General features: G+C 45.2%; 1 protein-coding gene across 1 annotated transcript; it reads right to left on the bottom strand.

Moving 5' to 3' along the window:
• Positions 1-8,359: 8,359 nt before the first annotated feature.
• LOC127326877 (VQ motif-containing protein 4-like) lies at positions 8,360-9,477 on the bottom strand. Its single transcript, XM_051353657.2, has one exon. It carries the CDS (start codon positions 9,409-9,411, stop codon positions 8,701-8,703), a length of 711 nt encoding a protein of 236 aa, XP_051209617.1. The 5' UTR covers positions 9,412-9,477; the 3' UTR covers positions 8,360-8,700.
• Positions 9,478-22,163: the final 12,686 nt, after the last annotated feature.

Here is a 22,163-nt window from a genome sequence, read left to right as displayed (position 1 = left end):
GATACTCCACATGCACCTTGAAAGCGAGCTGTTGCTGGAGGATACCGGTGACGAGCTGATTCGGGCAAGTAGATGCAGGGGACAACTTCGTCGAGCTCATGCAGCGCAGCTGTAGGAGGATTCCGACGACGAGCTCCTCCTTGTGTCGGTGCGTGGCCACCGCTCGTGTGACCCTGTGAGTTGTGGAGGAGAGAAAGGAGGTGCTTGCGGCCGTGGTCTGATGGGGCTAGAGAGGGATCGAATACAAAAGATGGAAAATGTCCATTCGTTCTTCGCCACCTGATGGAGTTGGGAGTGATGAGGGGCGGCTCGTGGCCTTCATGGTCTCCGAGATGGGATCTGGGAAGGTTTTGTTAGGCTGACAGGTGGGTTCTTGGGTATCTGTGGGGGGCACCAGCTTACTGGGTACCCGCTCCGCTAGCCCATGGGGGCAATTTGCCCACGTTCCCTAGTTCTTAGTGGGTATATCCCCGCGGGTACCCACGTCCCACAGGGTAAACAGTCATCTTGGCCGCCATGGCATCCTAACTACCAAAATTCGACTCACCAGAACCTATAGTCGAGGTTGTGACGCGGGCGGCGGCTCACTACTCCTTGTCGGTGTCAAGGTCCATGGAGAACTTGCCCTGCTCTTGGACGACCAGGCGTCACCCCTCCGCCTTGTCGGAGTCATGGCGGATGTTCTCAGACACTTACGTGATAGTGGTGAGGAGGTGCATATCGTCGATAAAGTTGCAAAAGAGCTTTTTTTTTTTCAGTGCGAGATGCGGAGCCTGATAAGTTTCTCTTATCATTTTTGTCTAAATTTATTTTTTCTCTTATCAGAGCCGGGAGAGGCCCGCATGCAACACGGGTGAGCAGCTGAGCATGGTTGGGTGGGTGGAGGCTGACGTGGCGCGCGAGATAAGTGATATTGTACATCCTGCGCGTCGCGTCGCCGTTGCTGTAACGTGGACGGCGGTCGGCGATGTGCCAAGGTGGGGTGGGTGTCTGATTGGCGTGGGGCCTGCTCCGGGGAGTGACCTCACACGATTGCGGATTGCTTCTGTTGACCGGAGATCCGATGGACGGGACCTACCGATTATACGAGAGACGACTGAGGCGAATTGCCCCGCCACCAACTACGGGTTCCGGGCATCGGATTCCCCCGTGCCGAGCGCGCCGCCCCGCACGCACGCACGCAGGCACGATGACGATGGGGTGCGTGGTGGAATCGCGTGCGTTTGGTCGGCCGCCCCTCGTGGGCGCGGTGAGAATTGTGGCACGAATGGGCCAGCCCAGAAAACCGACCCACTACCAGTACCAGCGGCCCGTGCGTCCTCGTTCCGCGGAAAGAAAATGGTCGACCAGTGCGTGGGCCGCTTCACTGTGTCTGCTCTGCTGCTCGTACCAACGCTGCCGTGTGGGCTTGCTTCGACCTACCGTCATAGGCCGCTGTATGGCTCGGCCTTGTGCAGCTTTTCTTATTTCCGAGCGCAGTTTTTTTTTTTTTTTGAGACAATGTCCGAGCGCAGTTGTCTCATGCTGCCCGTAACCTGTAAAACCAACGAAGCTTCTCACTCAGTTCAAGCCACCGACGAACAGAACAGAACAGGTGTCTGTTTGTCGTCGACGCCCACAAAACCCCACACAATTAGTGCCCCCATCTTTATCTAACCCGATCCGTAATGTCCGCCACGACCAGGGCACATGCGACGCACGAACGAATGATTAATGCCGGTCTCGTCGGTCATTGCCGCGTAATCCGACTGTCCGACCATGCGCACTGTGGCCAATCAGTGCAACCTCTGAGCTCTGACTGTGGAGCGATCGACCAGCAGCTCAATTGAGGAAGATTACTTTGATTCTCTCCCCGCACAAAGCTCACACTGGCTGAGCAGCTAGCGATTAGTTAACTGCTAATGGCCGGGACCAGTGGCTGTCTCTAGCTCACTTATTCCTTCGCTGCAGCTTCCTCTGGAGCTGACGCCAAATGCTTAGCTCGCACCAGGAAGCTCAGACTGACCTCCAGCCATTTTTTCTTAATCAGATTCTCCAGACAGTGTAGTCGCAGCTGTGCTTGGTTTATACTAATTTTATTCAGTCGGTGTACACAAGATTAACCAGTTAATTATGGTCTGTCAGTAGTTTGTAGTGCCTGAAGACATGATTTGCAATGATCTGTGTTATCTGTAGACAGCAACCTACAATGATGTTTCCGAAAGATATCCCCAATTGTGTTATAACTTGTGCTCTTTTCCTTAAAAAAGTGTATATCTTTTTTTTTCAAAGTCAAACATGTAAAGTTGACAAAGTTTATTAAAAAAACTAACAACACCTATAATACTAGCTTGATATAATATAAGAATATATTTTATGGTGTGTATATTGATTTGGTGTTGTACATGTTACTAGTTTACTTTCTACAAACTACTCATTATGCTCCTAAATATAACCTAAATATGAGACAAACGTAACATATTGTATTTGGGAGAAGAGTGAGTATTAAACTAAGATGTTTTTGACTCTTTAAGAACTACCCGCAAAGCAAGACTCTTCAAGTCTTGTACTCCCCTCGATCTAATTACACAGATTGAGGAAAATGTGGTGTACAATCTATAGTTATGAAAATACAAGTTTTCTTGAAGCCTCTTGCTTCACATCTTTTATCAAAGGGTGCTATTCTATAATGTTTATTTAGCATATCCCTGCTAATTGAAGCGATCTTAATTATCATTTGTTTAACCAATTTATTTCTACTTCTGCGGCCATTTTTCCACAGCAGAGTGTATAAAACAAGTTCAACAAACGTACACTGTGCCTTAGTCAAAGATTACTTCTTTGCTAAAAAAACAAGTTGAAGACTAATCTTTGCGCATCGTGGATGCCAGAATGAAAGCTGTATGCGAGTGCGTGTGCGTTTATTCTGATGCTATCAGGGAAATAAATGTAGTGAACGCCATTGACTAATCACGATCTGAACTACGCTTCAAGTGATCTCTCGCAATATACGCTCCGCCACCGCGAGCTTGGAACGCATGCAAAGCACCAAAAACTTTGCGTTTTCTTCTCGTCGTCCCGATGGAAAAGCTCGCGGTTCCTCCATGTTCCCCGAGGAAGGCTTGACCAATTCGAGGGGTTAGCGATTACTGGACAATCAGCATAGTAATTGCCTGCAAGACTAATTTACCGTGGAAAAAAAACGACGTGACAGAGCTAGACTGATGGGTATTGCTATCATCTTCGGGCATGCCGCTGTCCAACAAACTACAGTAGTAGTAGTTGATTTCTTTTCTTTTCTTTAGAACTAGACGAACATGATTACAGTGGAGATTGATTAATTCCTTCAGGAAGGAAAGAGGAAAACTAGAAGAACTTTACAATAGAGTTTGATCAACTCCTTCATGGAGAAAAAGAGAGGAAAATGAGTTTGATGTATAATCTTTGTTAACGTGTTCAATTGACTATGGATTTTGCCAATTCATTACACGGATCGTACATTTCAAGTTGAATATTTCATACAGTATTATCTTTGTTGTATCTTCAGTTGATTTCCGAATTATTTACAACGATTCAGATGCAAACATGTGCGTCGCACCCCGTCTCTGAAGTCTTTGGTACAACCTTATCAAACTGCCATATATACGTAGTTTCCCTATCGCGAAATAACTTGCTCAACTTATCTAAATAAAGTTGAGCAAGTTATTTTGGGACAGGGGAGTACTACATATCAAATGTCCTGATACTCATAACCAATATATCTGGGTGTACTAACTAGACCTTGTTGTAGTCTAGTAATATATGTTGATTACCTTGTGCACAATGTGAACCCTAATATAACTAGAGTGAGAAGAGAGGAACGCATGTTTGGTGTCATCTCGTTGGCAAATGGCGATTCTGCCGTTTGATGTACACCAAGCTAGTAGCCATGCCAACCCATGGCTCCCTTAAGGAAAGAGGAAATCGAGAATAATCTTACTAATTTTACTCCAAATAGAGAGTCTTATTGCGCTTTTTGAAAAGAAGAAAACAGAGTTTGATGAATTCCTTCATGGGAAAGCAAGAGAAAAATGAGTCTGACATGTTCAATTGACTACAGATTTTGCCAATTGAATACAGGAATCGTACGTTTCTAGCTCGATATTTCTTAACATTTGTTAGGCATGCCACTGTCCAACAAACTAGTAGTTGATTTCTTTTCTTCAGAACTAGAAGAACTTAATGTGCAGTACAGATTGGTCAATTCCTTCAGAAAGGAAAGAGGAAAACGAGAATAATGTTTCTAACTTTACAACAGAGAGTTTGATCAATTTCTTCATGGAAAAAAAGAGGAAAGCGAGTTTGATATATGACCTTTGTTAACGTGTTCAGTTGACTACGGATTTTGCCAATTCAATACAGCTATTGTACATATCAAGTTGGATATTTCATATGTATTATCTTCGCCGTATCTTCGGTTGATTTCCGAATTGTTTAAAGCAATTCAGTTGCAGACATGTACATCGCGGTAGACCCGTCTCCGAACTCTTCAGAACGAACATATCAAATTGCCATACATACATATTGTACATATCAAATGTCCTGATACTCATAAATAATTTATTAGGGTGTACTAACTACCTTGTAGTCTAGTAATATATCTAGATTACCTTGTGCACAATGTGAACCCTAATATAACTAGAGCGGGAAGAGCAGGAAAGCATGTTTGATACCATCTCATTGGCAAATGGCGATTCTGCCATTTTATGTAGGCCAAGCTAGCAGTGCCATGCCAACCTATGGCTCCCTTAAGGAAAGAGGAAATCGAGAATAATTTTTCTAACTTTACAAACAGTGTGGGGAAACCTAATATTCAGCTTAAAAGAACAGTCTTATTCCCCTTTCGAAAGAAAAGAAAAAAACAGAGTTTTGTCAACTCTTTCATTGAGAAAAATAGAGGATAACGAATTTGATATCTGATCTTCGTTAACATGTCTATGGATTTTGCAAATTCAATACAGGGATCGTACATTTAAAGTTGGATATTTCATATGTATTATCTTCGCTGTATCTTCAGTTGATTTCCGAATTGTTTACAGCCATTCAGATGCAGACATGTAACATCGCAGCAGACCCGTCTCCGAAGTCTTTGGTACGACCATATCAAATTGCCATATATGCATGCTACATATATATCAAATGTCGCGATACTCATAACCAACATATCAGGTGTACCAACAAGACCTTGTAGTCTAGTAATATATCTTGGTTACCTTGTGCACAATGTGAACCCTAATATAATTACAGCGGGGAGAGAAGGAATGCATGTTTGGTACCATCTGGTTGGCAAATGGCGATTCTGACGTTTTATATATGCCAACCTAGCAGTAGCAGCCATGCCAACCCAAGGAAAGAGGAAATCGAGAATAATGTTTCTAACTTCACTAATACAGAGTCTTATTATTCCCCTTTTCGAAAAAAGGAGTTTGATCAATTCCTTCATGGGAAAACAAGAGGAAAAAAAAGAGTTTGATGTATATTCTTAGTTGACTACCGATTTTGTTGCCAATTCAATACATGGAATCGTACGTTTCCAGCTCAATATTTGATATTATCTTCTATGTATGCTTAGTTGACTTCCGAATTACTCACCAATTCAGATGCGGACATGTACATCGCACCGGACTCGTCTCTGAAGTATTTTTGGTACGACCATATCAAATCGCCATGTATACACACTACATACATATGTTATGTCTTGATACTCAGAACTAGCATATCGGTAAGATTACCTAAACCTTGTAGTCTATCCATATATCTTGATGGGTGTGCCTATGTCTCAGTTGACTGAGATTTTCTTAAGTCTCAGTCAACTCAGAAAAGTGCAACTATAGTTCAAAGAAAAGTGCAACTATAGTTCAAAGAAAAGTGCAACTGGTTCAGTTGCACATTTCTATCAGAAAAGTGCAATTGCACTTTTTTAACAGAAAAATGCAACTCAAAGCACATTTTTGTAAGTGATTTAGACATAAGAAAATCTCAGTTGACTGAGACATAGCAAAACCGTATCTTGATTATCTTGAGCACAATGTGACCCCTAACCGTAATACAACTAGAGCAGGAATGCATGTTTGGTACCATCTCGTTGGCAAATGGCGATTCAGCCGTTTGATGCACGCCAAACTAGCAGCCATGCCAACGGAAGGAAAGAGGAAATCGACGATTTCTAACTTCATAATACCGAGTTTTATTGCCTTTTGGGAAAGAAAGAAAAAAGAGCTTGATCAATTCCATCATGGAAAAACAAGAGGAAAAAGAGAGTTTGATACATAATCATAGTTGACATGTTCAGTTGACTACCGATTAGGTTGCCAATACAATTCAATACATGGAATCGTACGTTTTCATCTCAATATTTGATATTATCTTCGCTGTATGCTTAGTTGACTTCCGAATTTACTTGCACCAGTTCAGATGCAGACATGTACACCGCACCGGACTCGTCTCTCAAGTCGTTGGTACACGGTATCAAATTACCATATATACACACTACATGCATATGTTATGTCTCGATACTCAGAACTCACATAACAATACGATTACCTAGAGACCTTGTAGTCCAGTACTCCAGTCATATATCTTGATTATTATCTTGGGCACAATGTGTGAACGCATGCTTGGTACCATCTCGTTGGCAAACTGCGACTCTGCCGTTTGATATGCGCCAAGCCAGCAGCCATGCCAAGCCATGGCGGCTCCCTGCCCAAAGTCAAGGAGGACACCGGATGCAGTTGGCGACGTCTTCCTAGCTTGGCGACGCCATTGGCCATTGGCCAGCAGCAGCATCCAAGTTCCAAACTGCACATGTCACCGTCTCATCCTACATGATGTGCATACAAGGATGGATTCCTCCTCTCTCTTAATCTTCGTTCCTGACGTCGGTCTACGGCGCCGTGAGATGCGTGCGTGCAGGTGCAGTCTTTGCTGACCTTTCTTCAGTTGATCAGTTCACCACAGGAACGCTAGGAGTAGAATTTTGCTGTTGTAACAAGCAGGCACAGCTCTAATTTGGCAGTACTTACCATGCATTAGCCATCTCGGCTAAGCTAAGATAATGTGCAATTGGGCATCCATGTCGCTATCTCTCTGGAAGATAGCCAATTGCCATAGTCATTTCCTTGAGACGGATTAAAATTCAGCTAGATAGATGTGTGACAAGTACAGTGGTACAAGGGCTGTAGTCCAAAGGCACGCAAGGGTCAAGCAGATGGGTGCTGAAATAGGGTACGCATGCAAGCTCCCTTCGTTTCTACGGAATCAATGGTTGTTTTTGCGACAAAGCCATTTTAAAACAAAGCCATTTCACCTCGCTTCGCCTCTAAAGCTAGTTCAGCGAGTGGCTGGCTGGGTTGCTGCTTGCTGAGTGATCAAAGTCAGAGGATGGTTGGAGCAGTGCAGATACGGAAAGTAATCATCTCACATGGGGCCCGGATTAGTTGCTGGGACTGCACGGAGAGTCGGAGATGATGCGATTAATTAGCGTACACACAAGTCAACAGCAGCGGCTGGCGTAATTAGCATGTTCAGTTCACGCACGGCCATAATTCAGTTCATGCCGATCTACCACCAACCTCTGAAGAAAGCCAGTCAAAAGCTCCTTCTAGAAACGGTTCAGGCGAAGAAAGACAGTGTAGTAGAATTGGTGGATCTTCCTGCCCGCCACACTCCCTGGCGTCAGTCCTACTCCGGCCGGCCGGCCGGTCCAAAGCGGTCAACCAGACGGGCCCATCAGCCCATTTGGTCATACTGCTAGTGGAAACTCTCTCTGCATTTTGCTTTCTCCGTTTCGAGATTGCTTTGCGTTTGTTAATTTTTCTCGCGGAAAGGTTGAGAGGCATGTGCCCACGCCGACCTGGTGAGCACCATGGAAGTGCATGCCTACTTTACTTTTGAATGGAAAGCAAGGTCAGTGCTCCGGTGGTCGGAGGGAGTGCCGGCCATCGGTCGCGGGCCGCCGGCGCACCACACCTTTCCCGCAATGCCAAAGATGGTCAACCGGACAGTCTAACCACCACTGGTGGCTCGAGGTGTTGGGTGACAACGACGCCTCCTTGACCAAGAACCCATGCCAGATCAGTGGTGGAACCTTTCAAAGGGACACGGTTGTGGAAGAAAGAAAATATCCAAATTTTGTACTCCTAGCGAAAATTTCTCTGAAGAACATTCAAGATCGCAACTCGATGTGACGCTTCTTTGCTCGGTATCGTGATCACTGCGAATTTGCAGAGTTCCAGTTGCTCGCAGGGTCCAAGAAGATACTCTGACATTAAGCTTAATTCTACACACGCTGCAGGAAAATTCCAGTTGGGGACTACTCGTGGCAGTGTTAGCTAGATTTGGGTAAAGAGAATTCAGAAAGCTGCAACAATTATTGGGAAATTAATGGTGTTTCCATGAAAGGAATGACAAGCATCTCTGCGCAGTAACCGAATGAAACGGACAGGGTTAATGGCGAGTGAATTGGGCACAACTGAAATTTACTACTGCACTACTACCAGCACTGATCTACCATCGAGATCAGAACAGGGGAGGAGGAGCTCAAAGAGTGTGATTCCTTTCCGTTTCTTCGGGAGCTATCATCGCTCAACAACAGCGACCAAAAATTACAGCAAGAAAAGCACCGGGAACGATCGAGTCCACGCCGTATACTCTACGCGCGGAATAATAGCAACCCGATCAACTTCACTCCGACGGCGCCGCCGCGGCCGAGGCCATTCTTGGTGAGGTGACGGGGAACAGCGGCAGGAGCCTCGGCGGGGCCTCGCCGCGGGGCGAGGGGTGGAGGAAGAAGCCCTTGCGCGCGATGGCGGCGCGCTCCGCGGCCGCCGCCTCCTGCTCGGCCGGGGACGCGGACGCGGACCGGTTGAAGGGGTCGTGCACCAGCGGCGTCACCGGGCTGAGCGCCAGCGACGGGAAGTCGAGCACGCTCGGGGACAGCAGCTCCGGCAGCGCCTTCCTCGGGGAGGCCCCGGCGGCCGAGGCCATGGCCAGCGGCGCGATCATCTTGAGGTTCTTCATGCCGCTGCGGCGCTCGTACAGCTTGAAAGCCGGCTTCTTGGGCCGGCACGGGGCGACGCCGTGGTGGTGGGCCTTGTTGGCGGGCGGCCTCTGCGCTGACGAAGAGGGAGCCGGCGGCGGCATGTCGGCGCCGGTCAGCATCTGGACGACCTGCTTGAAGGAGGCGCTGTCGGCCTGGACGAAGGTGGTGGGGAACGGGGTGGTGTCGATGGTGCGGGGCACCGGCCTGGGGGACGGCGGGAGCGGGTGGTGCGGACGAGGGGACGCGGCGGCGGCGGAGGACGGCGAGGAGGAAGATGTGGAGGAGGACGGGGAGTTGGGGTCCTGCGGCGCCATGGGAAGGAGTTGTTGCTTCAGAGGAGCAGCAACTTCCATTGTTGTTGGTTTCGCGGAGGAGGAAGAGAATTGGGTTGAGCGGGGGAGGGGAGGTTGTGGGAATAAGAAGGGGAAGGAGGGAGGTTAGAGGTGATGGACGCAATATAGTTGGTTGGCGTGCGCGATGCATCTTTTTTTTCTCTCTCTCTGAACAAGTTTGTTTTCTGCCGGTTATTTTCTCCGTAGATTTTTCTGCTGGTTTTCAGGCTTATTTTTTCTACTGGAACTTTGACTCGTCTTGTTTTAGTTTGTGATGAGAACCAACCCGCGGTTGGATGGTTATAAGGGCAGTGGCACCCCTATCCCAGCAAAGTTCAAATTCCAGATTTGACACTTTGGTGTCTCATAAAGGCGAAATATTCTTCAGTGGGAGACGACGTTCCCGTCGATAGCGAGACGCCTGAATCTCAAGACCCGCCGGATCAGTTTTTCGATGCAGTATCTTGGAGGTGCTCATAGGGGTAGGGTGTGTGTGCTTTCATATGAGTGAGTGTGTGCGCGTATGTATGAGCGCCTTTGATTGTACTGTGTTTCGAAAAAAAAAGTTTTAGTTTGTGATTGCACCATTCAAAAAATAATCTAATTGCCGAATCCAGAGAGTTACTAATACTTGCACTATTGAAAACTAGCTTCATTTTCAAAACAAGATATGCAACACTTAAACATTCACACTATCGTCAAATTTAATGTTGTTTTAGTGTTTGCACCATTGAAAAATATCCACCTATCCAGCATGTGGTTTTTGGACTCGCACCATTAAAACCTATCCATTTGTGCTTCACCATTCAAAAAAAATCAATTGTCGAATTTGGAGCTTTTCGGCGCTTGCACTATTGAAAACGGTTGTATCCTCGAAACATGATATGTAACACTAAACATTCGGACTATCGTCTAAATTATTGTCCTAGTTTTCCTTTAATTTTTTTGTTGTAAAATGTTTTTTTGTAAGCTTATAGTGGAAGTTGGCTTCATCTGTTTTCAGTGTTTGTAGCATTAAAAAAATTCAATTATCAAGCACATGGTTTTAGGGCTCGCTCCACTAAAACCATCAAAATCTCCAAACAAGATATGTCACGCGAACTTGCAGATTGTCATCATACTGTGTGATGAAGCTTCTCGCGGTGCGGTGCTGGGGTTGCGGGTTGAGTTACGCGGGTCTAGCTGAGCCCTTGTCGCGTTCCTTTATACTTTTTGTTTTCATTTTTTGGCAAGCTTATCGTTGAGGTAATCTAATTTTGGCGTTTGCCTGTAACCGAAACACGTGGTTTTAGTGCCCGCGGCATTGAAAACAGTATAGTTCTCCACACAAGACATGTAACATGTGTAAATGTGAATTATCTCATTACTGCGTGACGAGGCTCCACATGCTGAAGGATGCACTGCGAGCGGGTAACACTAAGCGCCTAAGCCCCCGATTCGTTATAGTTCTCCTTAACATTTTTGTTTTCAACTTTTTTTGCTAAATTTATTGTCCAAAGTTTTATATTTTTCTAAACCTTGTAAACATGATTATCAAAACTAAAATAAGCAAGACAAGAGTTTTTGGTACACATTGTTATCTTTTGACATTAAGTTGACATTTACTCTAAATTTAGACAGAGTGTACCGAGATATATTTTTTCCTAGATTACAACTTAAGTAGTCAATGATATAACCTGCAAGAATGCGAAATCACAAATCTAGATTCTTTAAATTAGGGGCTACACAAAATTTGATAAAATTGAGAGTTTTGAAAATATCACGGTTCACTATAATGAGCGCATTTGTAGGATACACCATTAAATACGTCTAGATTTGTTTACAATTTAAAGCATGTAAACATAGTTTCTCAATTTCTAAGAGTAGAGGATCAATGGAGTTGGGGAGCCAGATACCCCTACTCAGTGAGTATCTCATTCAAAAGCTCTTTCTATTAATATTCCATTTGACGAGTTCTAACTCTAACAAATGTGACAGGCGGGCTCTGCTTTAGATTAATTTCGCTACGGTTTTTCTGGTGATTTCCACAAATGTGCCACTCCACCTCATTTTGAGCGCCTTCGCAACCGCCGTCCTCTAAAAAACCCACGCTTCATGCCGTGTGGGGGCTTTAGGTCGCTGGCAACGCTTCTAGTTGCCACCGATTTAATCAGTCTTTAGCTAGCCATTTCGAGCTAACCAAAAAGCCCTATGAGATTTGCGTTGCGTCCCATCAATATTAGTAGAGCCACCAATCAAATCAATTCACCGCGAAATGTGAAAATGTGGTACATAGTATAGACAAAATTTGCCGAATGCAGCACAAAATGAGAAATTAATGCTAAATGCGGGGTACAAAGGAGTCAATATCTTGAAAAAGGGGTCAATTTTTTTTTTGGAGTTGTGAAACCAGTGCAATTCCTTTCACTTTTGGATACTTTAGGCCTTGTTAGGTTAATCCACCTCTCAAGTTGATTGGAATGGTTTGGAGAGTATTAAGGGGGATTTTCCACGTTAACCCCCTTCAATACATGTCAAACCGAAGAATGTACAAAGTAGAGATGCAAAATATTTACTTTTTAAATTATAAGCAAGAGAAAGTTAGGGTACAAACTTGTACATGAAAACGGAGCCATATGCTTCCAAGTTCTACCACACCCAAATCTTTTTTGAGATCTTACTTATTTTTTTTAATGTGGGTTCACTTCACTACCTATATGAGCTGTCACGTTGTCAAACCATTTCATAAACCTTTTGGTTGTATTTGTTGATCTGCGTTGCCGCGTGTGTGCTTGCGATTTTGCGCGTGCAAGTTGCGATTTTTCGAATAAGAAAACGGCGGAAAAGTAGGACGCAAAGTGAAGAAAAAAGGAAAACAAGATAGCGAGTGTAGCTGGTCATCACAAGGCAAAGGTAGGAAGAGTAGCTTCTAAAAGAAAAGAGGCAGTACTACGAGTGACGGGTCCAAAGATGCTTTTGTTTTGTCAAGTCGAGGAAATAAAGGCATTGACTTGGGCAGCCAGCCTTGACCCTCTCAGCACTCTGCAGCAGCATCTGCTATTTCTCCATAGGCGTAGGTGAGGTGGGCCGGCCGGACCGACCGACCGAGAAAGACTCTTCCTACTACTATTCCTGACCGTCGACCGGTCGCCGCCTCGTACATTGCCTTGCTTGGCTCCTGCAGAGTTATGCAGCGCCCGGCCTTTGGTCAAGTGCATCTCCAGCGGCGCGACCCATTTTAATATCCGCGAGCGTTCGTCGTGCACTCGTGCTGCGGACGCTAAAGTGATCGTTTTTGTTCGTGCGTTCGTTTGCGTCTGGGGGTTGCTTCAGCTGGGCGACGTTTTTTTTTCTTCTTTTTTTTTCCTCTTCTTCATTTAAACATAGTTTCAAATATTGGTGGATTTGGTAGATTTGGGTATGAACCCTAGATTTGGTAGATTTCTTGGATTTGGATATGTAGAAATTTATGTTGGTGGAATCTACATTGTAGTATATGTGTTTGAACCAAAGATTTGTTGGAACCCTAGATATGAAATTTTACATGTATGTGTTGAAATCCTATGTATGTAGGGGTGGAAACGGATCGGATGCGGATCGGATAGTGCCCTTCCCATATCCGTTTCCATATTTCCAAAACGAATACGGATGCGGATACGGATGTTGCCGAATACGAATTCGGAGCGGATGTTACTCGAATACGAATACGGATCGGATGTTTTCTCAATTCGGAGCGGATACGAATATAAGGAAATAATATATTCATGTCTTATAATGCGCCAACTATAGAATGGTAGAGAGATAAATATACTGATATAATGCATAGTAGTTTAAATGAAATGACATAAAAGAACATTTTGCCCATTTGTTAGTTTCTCTAGGTTAGATAATTGGCATATTGGGGTTGAATTACTAAAATTTGCTGACATAATCTTATTCGGATACGGATATATCCATTTCCATATCCACATTTGCTTCAAAATTCAATACCATATTTGTATTTGCTTTTTGAAAAACGGATCCGGATATTTACCATATCCATTTCTACAGACGTCCGGATTCGGATATTACCACTTCCATTTTTAATTTTTCGAATACGAATATCGGATAATATGGACTATCCACTACCAGTTTCCACCCCTATATGTATGTATGTGTTGAAATGTTGGTTGTGTTTGAACCAAAGATGTTTGAAATGGCTATGTATGTGTTGAAATGGGTATGTATGTGTTGAGTTTGGTAGGATTTTTCATGTTTTTAACACAAGTCAATGTGTGGCGCCCTTCCCACTGGCGCCACAAATGCTAGTGTGGCGCCCGTGGCTTCGGCGCCACACATGACAACTTATATGAACTACTGGGTCGAAAACATCCAGGGGCTCCGGACGATAAGTCCTTAGCCGTTTTCGCGAGCCTCTATGTGTGGCGCCCGTGGCATCGGCGCCACACATCGAGCCTCGCAAAACGGCTAAGTCCCAGAGGAATTGTCTCACAGTATGTTTTGGGGGATTACAAGTGCATGTGTGGCGCCGTTGGGAGGGGCGCCACACATGCTGCCACGTCGGATGGGCGCACCAGCTCAGCGGCGAGGGGGCCACATCGGCTGGGTCAGTGGCACCGGCAGGAGGGGAGCCACATAGGCATGTGTGGCGCCCGTGGGAGGGACGCCACACAAAAGGGTTAGATTGATGAAATAGTTTCACCGGAGGATCATTCTGTGCTTTTCTTTCACTTTTGGGTTATTTTTGTGTAAATCGGCTCACAAGGCAAAGGTAGGAAGAGTAGCTTCTAAAAGAAAAGAGGCGGTACTACGAGTGACGGGTCCAAAGATGCTTTTGTTTTGTCAAGTCGAGGAAATAAAGGCATTGACTTGGGCAGCCAGCCTTGACCCTCTCTCAGCACTCTGCAGCAGCATCTGCTATTTCTCCATAGGCATAGGTGAGGTGGGCCGGACAGACTATTCCTGACCGACCGGTCGCCGCCTCGTACATTGTCTTGCTTGGCTCCTGCAGAGTTATGCAGCGCCCGGCCTTTGTCAAGCTGCACGACGCATTTTAATATCCACGAGCTGTCCGTTGTGCTGCGGACGCTAAAATGATCGTTTTTGTTCGTGCGTCCGTTTGCGTTTGGGGGTTGCTCCAGCTGGGCGACGTATTTCTTTTTCTTTTTTTCATCTTCTTCATTTAAACATAGTTTCAAATATTACATTTTGAAACATGATTTTACACAAACTAACACATAGTTTGGAACATGGTTTACACAAACTAACACATAGTATGAACCATTGTCGATACAAATATAAAAAAATTTAAAAAAAGAAGCCAGTTGTGTTGATTTCCGTATGTTCGCTACTAAGAAAGAACATTCGAGGGCACACCCAATCACCCAAACTGGAAAATCCAGCGGGAGGAGACGGTGCCCTTGTTGGTTCTACCGAGGAAGAACATCCAGATACCTCAACTACTGGCTTCGTCTGACCCGTAGCCAGATTCGCTGCAAAGAAAGAACACCCTAAGTTCTAACTATCAGTGTCCGAGCCGGATTCGCCGATGTGGTAGTGCCTGCGGCAGGCTGTGTCGTCGAACACCTTTACGATCATCTCGCCGTCCCCCTCATTGAGGAAGGTGAGCTGGCAGCCGTGCTCGAGCGCGAGGTCACGGGCGAACTTGTCCCACCCCGTGTGCAGGTACATCTTGCCCTGCCCCTCGAACAAGACCTCCACGGTCCAGCGGCAGAAGTTGCAGCTTGCCTCCCGTAGCTGCAACTGCGCCGGCTCGACGTCGTCGACGAATGATGTCTACTCACGCTTCTTTTCCTGTAGACAGTGTTGGGCCTCCAAGAGCAGAGGTTTGTAGAACAGCAGCAAGTTTTCCCTTAAGTGGATCACCCAAGGTTTATCGAACTCAGGGAGGAAGAGATCAAAGATATCCCTCTCAATCAACCCTGCGATCACAATGCAAGAAGTCTCTTGTGTCCCCAACACACCTAATACACTTGTCAGATGTATAGGTGCACTAGTTCGGCGAAGAGATAGTGAAATACAGGTGGTATGAATATATATGACCAGTAGTAACGGCGCCAGAAAATACTTGATGCTACAACTGGCGTGTGGTTGATGGTGGTAATATTGCAGGCAGTACAGATGCAGTAAAACAGTAAACAAACGGAGATTCGATGCTTGGAAGCAAGGCCTAGGGATCCTGCTTTCACTAGTGGACACTCTCAACAATGATCACATAATAGAACCACTCTACACTCTTGTTGGATGATGAACACCACTAATTGTGTAGGGCTACAAGAACCCTCAATGTCGGAGTTAACAAGCTCCACAATATTCGATATTCATATTTAAATAACCTTAGAGTGCACGACAGATCAACACAACTAAACCAAGTACTAACATAGCATGCACACTGTCACCTTCACGCTACGAAAGGAGGAATAAGTCACATCAATACTATCATAGCAATAGCTAACTTCATAATCTACAAGAGATCACAATTATAACCTACGCCAAGTACTACACGATGCACACACTGTCACCATTACACCGTGCAGGAGGAATAGACTACTTTAATAACATCACTAGAGTAGCACACAGATAAATTGTGATACAAAACACATTGCAATCATAAAGAGATATAAATAAGCACTTCACTATGCCATTCATAACAGTGAATAAGTATTCTGTGAAATATAGCCTAAGAGACCCACACGGTGCACACACTGTCACCTTTACACACGTGGGACAAGGAGTCTCCGGAGATCACATAAGTAAAATCCACTTGACTAGTATAATGACATCTAGATTACAAGCATCATCATATGAATCTCAATCATGTAAGGCAGCTCATGAGATTATTGTATTGAAGTACATAGGAAGAGAGATTAACCACATAGCTACCGGTACAGCCCCTTAGCCTCGATGGAGAACTACTCCCTCCTCATGGGATAAAGCAGCGTTGATGAAGATGGCGGTGGAGATGGCAGCGGTGTCGATGGAGAAGCCTTCCGGGGGCACTTCCCCGTCCCGGCGGCGTGCCGGAACAGAGACTCTTGTCCCCCAGATCTTGGCTTCGCGATGGCGGCGGCTCTGGAAGGTTTCTCGTACCGTGGCTTTTCCGTATCGAAGATTTAGGTCAGGGACCTTTATATAGGCGAAGAGGCGGCGTCAGAAGATCAACGAGGCGACGACACAACAGGGGGGCGCGGGCCCCCCTTGGTCGCGCCAGGGTAGTGTCTAGTGGGCCTGTGGCCCCCCTCTGGCTCCTCTCGGGTGTTCTGGAAGCTTCGTGGGATCCTAAGATGCTGGGCGTTGATTTCGTCCGATTCCGAGAATATTTCCTTACTAGGATTTACGAAACCAAAAGCAATGAAACAAAGAATCGGCCCTTCGGCATCTCGTCAATAGGTTAGTTCCGGAAAACGCATAAATATGACATAAAGTATGCATAAAACATGTAGATATCATCAATAATGTGGCATGGAACATAAGAAATTATCGATACGTCGGAGACGTATCAGCATCCCCAAGCTTAGTTTCTGCTCGTCCCGAGCAGGTAAACGATAACAAAGATAATTTCTGGAGTGACATACCATCATAACCTTGATCATACTATTGTAAGCATATGTAATGAATGCAGCGATCAAAACAATGGTAATGACATGAGTAAACAAATGAATCATATAGCAAAGACTTTTCATGAATAATACTTTCAAGACAAGCATCAATAAGTCTTGCATAAGAGTTAACTCATAAAGCAACAATTCAAAGTAAAGGTATTGAAGCAACACAAAGGAAGATTAAGTTTCAGCGGTTGCTTTCAACTTGTAACATATATATCTCATGGATATTGTCAATGCAAAGTAATATAACAAGTGCAATATGCAAGTATGTAGGAATAAATGCACAGTTCACACAAGTGTTTGCTTCTTGAGATGGAGAGAAATAGGTGAACTGACTCAACATAAAAGTAAAAGAAAGGCCCTTCGCAGAGGGAAGCATTGAGAGAGTGGACTAATAGAACCCGGCGGCATGTGAGCTTGGCTGAAATCAGCATCTGATTGGTCCAGCAAAAATGTGTGAGGTCCACTGCTACAGGGAGTATACGCCAATGAATACATGTGTGGTCCTCCATCGCAACCTATCCATCCCCATCCCCTCCTCTCGGGCGCCCAGGCGAGGCGAGAAAAGTCGCGGACGACGGCGAGGTTGCGGACGGCGGCCGCCGGGCGAGGTCGCGGGGGGCGTTGAGGCGAGGTTGTGGACGGCGGCGGCGCTTCGTCGTCATCCTCGCGGTCGCCGTCGGTACACCGGACACGAGCTCGGGCGTCCAGCTCAGCCGGCTGCTCTGACACCGCTACGGCCACTGTGGTCGGCTGCTCTGGCACCGCTACGTCCAGCTCAGCGTGGAGGCGAGCGACGAGCCGACGACCGTCGCTGGCACACATCGAAGAGGTGGCGACGACATGAGCATTGACTGCTGCGTGTACGGAGTCACGCAGACAGTAGCGCCCGTACGTCGTGGCGCACCGCCTCCCACTCGCAGGTGGCCGTGCCTGAGGTTGAGGTCGACCCGAGATGGCGCCGGCATGGCTCGACCCGGGATGGTTTCCCCCGCACAGGCCAGCTTCACTCGACCGCGTAGGACGCCACCGGCGATGCTCCGGGGGCCGATGCCCGTCGGAGCAGCCGCACCCTGCGTCGCCACTGCCGATGCTTCCGCCCGTGTCGCGACGGCGGGGGTAGCGACAGAGGAGCAACAACGCGGAGACTGGCAACAAGAGCATAATGCTCAGGTGCGCCCGTGATGGCGCCCACGCCATCCTCGTCTGCTACGGCGCGGACGGACACGCGTGACGCGGCAGCAAGTGCTGAGTGCTCTGCGCCGCCATCCGGAGAGGGGCCCCGCCCAGGTGCCCATCACCACGCCGCCCCGACGCCGACCATCTCCGGCTACGGCCATGCTGCCTCTCCTCAAGCGCGCCCACGAGCAAGTCAACCACAGTCGCGGCCTTGCCCACCCCCACGCGCGTAGCCAGCTGCCCCGCTCAATCGCGCCCCGCCCGCTCGACTTGACCGCCGGCCAACCAGTCCCGCGCTACCGCCGCCCCCGCAGACCACGTCCACTCACGCTGCTGCCGGCGAGCCCGCGCCGCCCCTCAGATGGAGAAAATAGATTGGCATTCGTGTGGTGTGGAGAGGGGGCAGGTTTTTTAATTCTTGGTCCCACTCGGTTGTATTCATACTCCGTATGATAGCTGCTGCTTGCTGCTGTGGTCCCAAACGCAATAGCTTAAGCCAATTAAAACTTGCCACATGCCCGGAGCAAATGCCCGCCGGTTCAACGATGCATTTTCCGAAGCATTGATTGCTATATTTGTGCTAGAGCTTTGGTTTTGAAAACAAGAAACAATTTTGTCAACGGTAGTAATAAAGCATATATGTTATGTAAATTATATCCTACAAGTTGCAAGTCTCATGCATAGCATACTAATAGTGCCCGCACCTTGTCCTAATTAGCTCGGATTACCAGGATTATCACCGCAATGCATATGTTTTAACCAAGTGTCACAAAGGGGTACCTCTATGCCGCCTGTACAAAGGTCTAAGGAGAAAGCTCGCATCGGATTTCTCGCTATTGATTATTCTCAACTTAGACATCCATACCGGGACAACATAGACAACAGATAATGGACTCCACTTTAAGGCTTAAGCATTCAAAAATTATTAATTTTCTCTTATGAGATTGAGGATATCTGTCCAAAACTGAAACTTCCACCATGGATCATAGCTTTAGTTAGCGGCCCAATGTTCTTCTCTAACAATTTGCATGCTCAAACCATTCAACTCATGGTAAATCGCCCTTACTTCAGACAAGACGAACATGCATAGCAACTCACATGATATTCAACAAAGGGTAGTTGATGGCGTCCCCAGAAACATGGTTATCGCTCAACAAGCAACTTATAAGAGATAAGATGCATAAGTACATATTCAATACCACAATAGTTTTTAGGCTATTTCTCCCATGAGCTATATATTGCAAAGATAAAGAATGGAAATTTAAAGGTAGCACTCAAGCAATTTACTTTGGAATGGGGGAGAAATACCATGTAGTAGGTAGGTATGGTGGACACAAATGGCATAGTGGTTGGCTCAAGGATTTTGGATGCATGAGAAGTAATCCCTCTCGATACAAGGCTTAGGCTAGCAAGGTTATTTGAAACAAACACAAGGATGAACCGGTGCAGCAAAACTTACATAAAAGACATATTGTAAACATTATAAGACTCTACACCGTCTTCCTTGTTGTTCAAACTCTTTACTAGGAATTATCTAGACCTTAGAGAGACCAATTATGCAAACCAAATTTTAGCAAGCTCTATGTATTTCTTCATTAATAGGTGCAAAGTATATGATGCAAGAGCTTAAACATGAGCACAACAATTGCCAAGTATCACATTATCCAAGACATTTTACCAATTACTACATGTAGCATTTCCTGTTTCCAACCATATAACAATTAACGAAGCAGTTTCAACCTTCGCCATGAAAATTAAAAGCTAAGAACACATGTGTTCATACGAACCAGCGGAGCGTGTCTCTCTCCCACACAAGCATGAATTTATTCAAACAAAAACAAAAACAAAAACAAACAGACGCTCCAAGTAAAGTACATAAGATGTGACCGAATAAAAATATAGTTTCAAGAGAAGTGACCTGATAATTTTGTCGATGAAGAAGGGGATGCCTTGGGCATCCCCAAGCTTAGATGCTTGAGTCTTCTTGAAATATGCAGGGATGAACCACCGGGGCATCCCCAAGCTTAGAGCTTTCACTCTTCTTGATCATATTGTATCATCCTCCTCTCTTGACCCCTTGAAAACTTCCTCCACACCAAACTCGAAACAAACTCATTAGAGGGTTAGTGCATGATAAAAATTCACATGTTCAGAGGTGACACAATCATTCTTAACACTTCTGGACATTGCCTAAAACTACTGGAAGTTAATGGAACAAAGAAATCCATCCCACATAGCAAAAGAGGCAATGCGAAATAAAAGGCAGAATCTGTCAAAACAGAACAGTCCGTAAAGACGAATTTTATTGAGGCACCAGACTTGCTCAAATGAAAATGCTCAAATTGAATGAAAGTTGCGTACATATCTGTGGATCACTCACGTAAATTGGCATAATTTTCTGAGTTACCTACAGAGAATTAGGCCCAGATTCGTGACAGCAAGAAATCTGTTTCTACGCAGTAATCCAAATCTAGTATGAACCTTACTATCAAAGACTTTACTTGGCACAACAATGCAACAAAACTAAGATAAGAAGAAGTTGCTACAGTAGTAACAACTTCCAAAACACAAATATAAAACAAAGTACTGTAGTAAAAAAAACACATGGGTTATCTCCCAAGAAGTTCTTTCTTTATAGCCATTAAGATGGGCTCAGCAGTTTAAATGATGCACTCGCAAGAAATAGTAGTTGAAGCAAAAGAGAGCATCAAGAGGCAAATTCAAAACACATTTAAGTCTAACATGCTTCCTATGAAAAGGAATCTTGTAAATAAATAAATTCATGAAGAGCAAAGTGACAAGCATAGGAGGATAAAACAAGTGCAGCTTCAAAAATTTCAGCACATAGAGAGGTGTTTTAGTAACATGAAAATTTCTACAACTATATTTTCCTCTCTCATAATAACTTTCAGTAGCAACATGAGCAAACTCAACAATATAACTATCAAATGAAACATTCTTATCATGAGTCTCATGCATAAAATAATTACTCTCCACATAAGCATAGTCAATTTTATTAGTTGTAGTGGGAGCAAATTCAACAAAGTAGCTATCATTATTATTCTCATCATCAAATATAGGAGGCATATTGTAATCATAATCAAATTTATCCTCCATAACAGGCGGCAACAAAAGACTACTATCATTATAATCATCATAAATAGGAGGCAAAGTATCATCAAAGTAAATTTTCTCCTCAATGCTTGGGGGACTAAAAATATCAAGCTCATCAAAACTAGCTTCCCCAAGCTTAGAATTTTCCATAGCATTAGCAACAATAGTGTTCAAAGCATTCATATTAATAACATTCCCATTAGCATGCATATAAAGTTCCATGGGTTTTTTAATTCTCTCTTCAAACACATCATGCCCTAATTCAAGATAAAGTTCATAAAGATCTCTCATATTTTTGTTGTTTTCCATTATGACTAACTAGTGTAAACAAGAAACAAAAAGATGCAATTGCAGGATCTAAAGGAAATAGCTTCGATTACTTACAACGGCGAAAATAGCTTAGTAGCCGAGATCCGGAGTGTGAGTACCTTTTACCTTTCCTCCCCGGCAACGGCGCCAGAAAATAGCTTGATGTCTACTCACGCTTCTTTTCCTGTAGACAGTGTTGGACCTCCAAGAGCAGAGGTTTGTAGAACAGCAGCAAGTTTTCCCTTAAGTGGATCACCCAAGGTTTATCGAACTCAGGGAGGAAGAGGTCAAAGATATCCCTCTCAAGCAACCCTGCGATCACAATGCAAGAAGTCTCTTGTGTCCCCAACCCACCTAATACACTTGTCAGATGTATAGGTGCACTAGTTCGGCGAAGAGATAGTGAAATACAGGTGATATGAATATATATGAGCAGTAGTAACGGCGCCAGAAAATACTTGATGCTACAACTGGCGTGTGGTTGACGGTGGTAATATTGCAGGCAGTACAGATGCAGTAAAACAGTAAACAAACGGAGATTCGATGCTTGGAAGCAAGGCCTAGGGA

The sequence above is a fragment of the Lolium perenne genome, chromosome 1 (assembly GCF_019359855.2).
Source record: "Lolium perenne isolate Kyuss_39 chromosome 1, Kyuss_2.0, whole genome shotgun sequence".
Taxonomy (NCBI): domain Eukaryota; kingdom Viridiplantae; phylum Streptophyta; class Magnoliopsida; order Poales; family Poaceae; genus Lolium; species Lolium perenne.
The sequence above is the reverse complement of the archived record's forward strand: the minus strand, read 5'-3'. Positions and strand labels throughout refer to the sequence as shown.

Coding starts and splice junctions, on each gene's coding strand:
- LOC127326877 (XM_051353657.2), bottom strand. CDS start 9,411: ATGGAAGTTGCTGCTCCTCTGAAGCAACAACTCCTTCCCATGGCGCCG.